At 40.9% G+C, this 6,000-nt stretch overlaps 1 protein-coding gene across 1 annotated transcript in view; it reads left to right on the top strand.

The window, feature by feature from the left end:
- RUNX1T1 (runt-related transcription factor 1; translocated to, 1 (cyclin D-related)) overlaps positions 1-5,871 on the top strand; it is a 190,902-nt gene extending 185,031 nt beyond the window's left edge. Inside the window, 1 exon segment of the mRNA XM_006884595.1 lies at positions 5,163-5,871. Coding sequence (XP_006884657.1) covers positions 5,163-5,438 — 276 coding nt within the window. The 3' untranslated portion in view covers positions 5,439-5,871.
- Positions 5,872-6,000: the final 129 nt, after the last annotated feature.

Here is a 6,000-nt window from a genome sequence, read left to right on the forward strand (position 1 = left end):
ACCGCTTATTGCTGAGTTTGTTCCAGAATCCAGCTGGCATTCTTCTAAAAGCCTGAACCTCCGGGAAGTGAGCTTCGCTCAGTGCTGAGTGTCATACTTCATTGCTTTGAAGGATGGGCTGGACCCATGCTTGTTCACCTCTTTGTGTAACCATTAGACAGGCAATGTGGTTCAGAGAATTTTCAGAGAGAAGGACTTCTAGCCATGGTAACGACTTTGATCATAGGTACACTTCTTTTGAGATATTTTCTTGCTGGTGGTGGTGGTTGTTATGGGCTATCCAGTCGGAACTGACTCATAGCTGACCCTGAACTTGGGTTTCGTATGCTATAAATTGTGTGGGAGGAGATTACCCATCATTCTTTGGAACGCATGGTGGATTCTTAGTGCATGCCTTTGGATTGCAGTGTAATCCGTTACCCACTGGGCCACTAGAACTAATTACTCTGTTCTAGTAACAGGTTTTAATTTTAAATCTATTTTTTATTTCTGATGCTGTCCTGTTGACCAAGTTTCTAGATTCCTTTATCTCTTTTCACTTAAGACATCTTATTGCCAAGAGGTTTAGAGAACTTATATTTTCTTTGCCTACTTTTTATTGAGTCATAGCTTCTGAATGATAATTAGAAGGCAGAGAAGAGCTCTTTAGAAAGACTGTAAACCAGAGGACACGATTTAGCACACATCCTACACTTAACTTCTCTTCTTGTTGCTGTTAACTGCTGTCAAGTTAGTCCCTGATGCATTGCGTCCCTATACACAGTGGAATCAGACCAAGGTGATGCATGGAGTTTTCATTGGCTGATTTCCAGAAGTAGATCACTGGGCTTTTCCTCCTAGGAGCTTTATTATATGCTAGTGAAGTTAGAATGACAGCTGAAGATGTCTTTGCTTATTTTGTACAATGGTAAAGCTATGCCTATTAGGATAGGCCGGCATTCTACAGGGATGTTTTCACTAAGATCGTGAACCCACTCAAAGCTATCCAAACCATCTTTATTAAGAGCTGACAAATACAGGGTATATAGTTGTGTCAATATGCTGTATTGAGGTAACCTGGGGTTGCTGTGATGTGATGCTGAACCTTGTGACATTGGGGTTTCAAATACCATAATGGTTACCCATGATGGACAGTGTTTGATGGAGCTCCCAGTTTAAGACAGGTTTGGAAGCAGGAGTGGCATCCACTTCCTAAACAATATGCCTCTGGAAACGCTATGAACTTAGCTAAATGATGATAGTTAAAGGCTTCAGGCCCTTTGTTCATAGATCACTATGAGTCATGCTCAACTTGACGACAACAAGAATAAGTAGGAAGATACTTAATAATCTATGTAGAGATTTGCTAAAAAGTCTATTCTAATTTATGGCACAATTGTATACTTTCAATTGTTTTAAAGACCAAAAATCCATGATCCTACCCTTCCAGGGAGCTGAAATTAAAAAGATCAGTTGTTTGGAGACTGTTCTAGTTCTACTTACCATAAAGTACAATGAATTCCACTTGCCGTGGGGATAGTTATTGTGAGGTGCTATAGTCCATGCTGACTCATAACAACCCTGTCAACAACAGATAACCCTTGGTCTATCCTGTGCCATCCTCACAGTCTCTGCCATGCTCAAATCCACTGTTTTATCTGTTGTGTCAGTCCAACTCATTGAGCAAGGATCATCTGGGGACAGCCATTTCTGACATTTACTAACTTCATAAGTGGGAACTGTCCCAGTCAGCAACAGCAGCACAATACCGATTCCCATGAGGTCAGACATGTTCCCCCACACGCGCACACCTTTTTCTACTCATCCTGACACCAGTCTTACTACTTTCCTAGGTCCGGTACCTGATGTGATAGGTCACAGACAACATAGAATCATATTAAGGGCATCAAAAGGTTATCATTCAGGTTAGTAGCAGAACAGAGTCAGGGCAGCTTCTCAGATGTGCTCTTAGGCACCTCAGCTTTGAACCTCATGACTATAAACCAGTGTTAACAAAGCTGTGAGTAAAACCTCCTTCCTTCCCCTCAGTTTGCCCATCAAACTTGGGCAGAGGCTCCTAGGTCTGGTTCCAAGGCTCACAGCTCTAAGGTCCACTCCATCTCATGTCAGGTTCACTACTGCATGGACCCTGGTCTGACTGATGCAGAAATCTCTAGCCCCAGATGTGGCATTGTAGTCTCTTGATTCTTTGCTGGTGGTAAGGATCTCCCATTCTATTGTTGGATGTGCTCAATTTCTTAGAGAGACTAGCCAATCCCTTGTTAGATTGGTGAAACTAGTCAATCCCCTTAACAAGAGGCTAACACACCCTTTTCACAAATTCCCACCCAGTCACATGGCAAAGGCAAATTCAGTGGCTAAGACAGCCAATTGAACAATAAATCCCTTAACACCAGAAGAGTCTTCCTCTTTTCAATAATGATGGATGCCTGTTGTTTTTAGGTGCCATCAAATCAACCATGACTTAAAGCAACCATATGAACAATGGATGTGCACCTTGCCCTCTCCTGTGCCGTCCTCATCATCTCTGATCCCTTGAGCCCATTGTTACAGTTACTGTGTCAATCCATCTTGCAGGGGGTCTTCCTCTCTTTCTCTGACCTCCCCCCACCCTTACCCCCAGTCAGATGGAGGTGTTAAAAGAGAAAAAGTTAAATTGCCTTGCCTCATTCTTTATAATCCCCTATCTACTACATTACATACTAGGCTTCATTTTTCAAAATAGAATAGATTTGAAAGGTGAAATGATTGGGATAAAAGCAGCATTATGCAAAAATTGAGAATTTTTCCCTCCGTTCCCAAGATGATTTGTTGCTTTAAAAAAAATTATTTAGGAAAAATATAAACATGGAGACAATAATAAGTAAGATTTAGGAGCCTAATACTGTAGGGATCAGCATACTCTACTGTTAATTAAATGGTCAAGTTTCTCCTGTGCTTTGAATCCACCAGCCTAGGAGAGAAAGATGGATCATATAACTCATTAAGATTTAAAGCCTCAGAAACCTGATGAAGGGATCTCTGTGCGTAAGAATTGACTCAATGGCAGTAAGTTTTAAGTAAAGAAAGTGTATTTTACCCATACACTCATCACCAGTTGAGTTACTCATCTGTAGAGAGGATGCATCTTTGAGGCAGAACTGGAGGGCCAATGGCTTGACCACTTTACCTTCCTTCTGTACTGGGTCAGAGCTTTTCTTGTGAAGCTGTTTCCAGCGTTCCCCTCCCCACCAATCCAAAGCCTGTAGACATCTAGCAATACCTTTTTGATTCCTGTTAATATCAAAAAGGAAGATGTTTCCACAATAAGTGATATTTTTTAAGTCTGTCTGTTGACCCTCTGAAAACAGTTTGACACAGCAATGCATTGTGATGTGTCAGAGATGATGAGGATAGCACAAGATAAGGCCGCTATGAGTAGTACTCAACTCCACAGCATTTAGCAGTTGTAGCCTGGGGAGTGCTGGTTGCTTAATGGGTTGTGTTGCCAACCCAAAGACAGTAGGAACTTACCAGCCACTCTGCACAAGAAAGCCCTGCAGTCTCCTCACATGCTCTTTATAGTCTCTGCACACTTACTAGAGAGTCAGTGCTGGGTCATTCCCACTCACAGACACATAACAGCAACAATAGATTTGTGATTTGGGTGTTAGGAGGGGAAAAAAGTAGATATAATAGTTGTTAATTGGGGTGAATGGAGAATTTAAATGTTAAGAGCAAAATTGAAAGGAAAGAATTTAATGCTCACAACTAAAAAGGCTTCAAACCATTTTCTAAATACTGCAGCAATTGTTGGCAGAAATCTTTGCAAGCTTACTACATGAGGATCTATATTTTCTGTGGGCTTATTGCATGCACACATACACATGGATTTTTCATTCTTTTTTTTTAAATTTTTTTATTTATTTATTTTATGTGGATACCGTCAAATTAGATCTGACTGGTACAGGAGGCGATTGTTCCTCCTCCTTCAGCAGAGCATCTGGTGGATTTGAACCGTGCACCTCTGGGATTGCAGTGCAGTTTCCTGCCACTAGGCCACCAGAGCTCACCAAGGATTTTTCATTCTTACTGTCTAACTAGTTGCTGTGGATTCAGTTTAACTTATGGCCACCTTCCCTGCTTGGGTCATGGTGGAAAATGATCCGGAGAGTTTTCAATGGCTGTTTTTTTTAGAAGTAGAGTTTTCATTTAAGGAATCTCTGGATAGGCTTGAACTACAGACTTTATGGCTAGCGTCTGAGCCTGCTAACTGCTTCACCATCCAGGGATTCCTCTGATTAGATACATCTTTTCTTTTATCTGAGTCCAAGTTTGCAAATCATACTGCTTTTTCTTTTAATCACTCAGACATTTTTATTATAACAGTAATTACAAACAATTAGTGTAATTAATTTATTACATTGTCTAATCAGACCTTTATTGTATAGTGCTTTTCCCTTCTCCCAACTTACCTGTTTATTACTTTTTACTCTCTTCTGCCCACTGTTAACCCTTTAAGATTAAGTCCACCTATGTATAAACCTTCCTTTAGCTTTTCCTATTGGTAGTCTTATGCCAGATTGTTCTTTCAGCTGGCTAGTGTACCTCAGCATAATTTTTCTAGATTCATCCATGTTGTGCAGTATTTCATCAAATGATCTCTTGTGTGTGTGTGTGTGTGTGTGTGATGTATAATAGTCTTTTGTGTGAATGTACGATAATTTCTTTATCTGTTCCTCCATCAGTGGACGCTTGGATTATTTCCACCTCTTAGCTAGTATATACAACAATAGAATATGTGTATGTTATCTTGTATCCCAACTCTTTTTTTCTTTAGAATATATAGAAGTAAGATTTAGTAATATATAGACTATATATAGAAGTAAGATTGCTGGATAAAGCAGATATTTCTGTTCCCAGATTTCTAAGTAAGTTCACCAAAGTTTTCACCAAACTGTTCATCAATGTGGTTTACCATTTTGTATTCCCATGATTTTATATTGTTGTTGTTGTTACGTGCCATTGAGTCATGTACGACTCAAAGCAATGCTACGAACAACATCTGAACACTGCCCTATCCTTTTCTGTCCCTGTCATCTGACACACCTAACAGGTTTTACCAGATATTGAGCTTAACAATGTGTTAATCTGAGATTTTGCTTTCTCCTTCCTTCTTTTAGAGTTGCTGGAATTGTGGCCGGAAAGCGAGTGAAACCTGCAGTGGCTGTAACACAGCCCGATACTGTGGCTCGTTTTGCCAACACAAAGACTGGGAGAAACACCACCACATCTGTGGACAGACCCTGCAGGCCCAGCAGCAGGGAGACACACCCGCTGTCAGCTCCTCCGTCACGCCCAACAGCGGGGCCGGGAGCCCGATGGACACACCACCAGCAGCCACCCCGAGGTCGACCACCCCGGGGACCCCGTCCACGATAGAGACAACCCCTCGCTAGACGGGAACTCAGAACTGTCGGAGGAAAGACAACAAAACCAACACGAAACCAACTCCTCATCCTCAGATGCTCAAAGTTGTTTTTCTGTTTGTTTGTTTATAGATGAACTATCATATTTCAGTACTTCAGCAAGAGAGGACTTAACTGTATCTTGAGGTGGTAGTAAAATACAGAGGGCCAGTAACGGGTCGTAATGACTTATTATGGATAACAAAGATATCTTTTCTTTAGAGAACTGAAAAGAGAGCAGAGAATATAACATAAAATGATAGATTTGACCTCCTCCCTGTTATTTTCCAGTAGCTGGGATTTTAAACTAGATGACCTCATTAACCGATGCTTTACCAAACAGCAAACCAAGAGGTTGCTAATTGCTGTTGAAAGCAAAAATGCTAATATTAAAAGTCACAATGTTCTTTATATACAATAATGGGGGGGGAGGAAAAAAGAAAATCCTCAAGGGCATGAGCATTGGATACAGCAGTAGACATTTTAACAAGAAGATGAATGGCGTCCGTGGGTTGCTAACTGAACTTTGAAGACCTGCTACAAAACGCGCAGA

The sequence above is a fragment of the Elephantulus edwardii genome, unplaced genomic scaffold (assembly GCF_000299155.1).
Source record: "Elephantulus edwardii isolate Elephantulus edwardi_28Jun2011 unplaced genomic scaffold, EleEdw1.0 scaffold00036, whole genome shotgun sequence".
In the NCBI taxonomy this organism is placed as follows: Eukaryota; Metazoa; Chordata; class Mammalia; order Macroscelidea; family Macroscelididae; genus Elephantulus; species Elephantulus edwardii.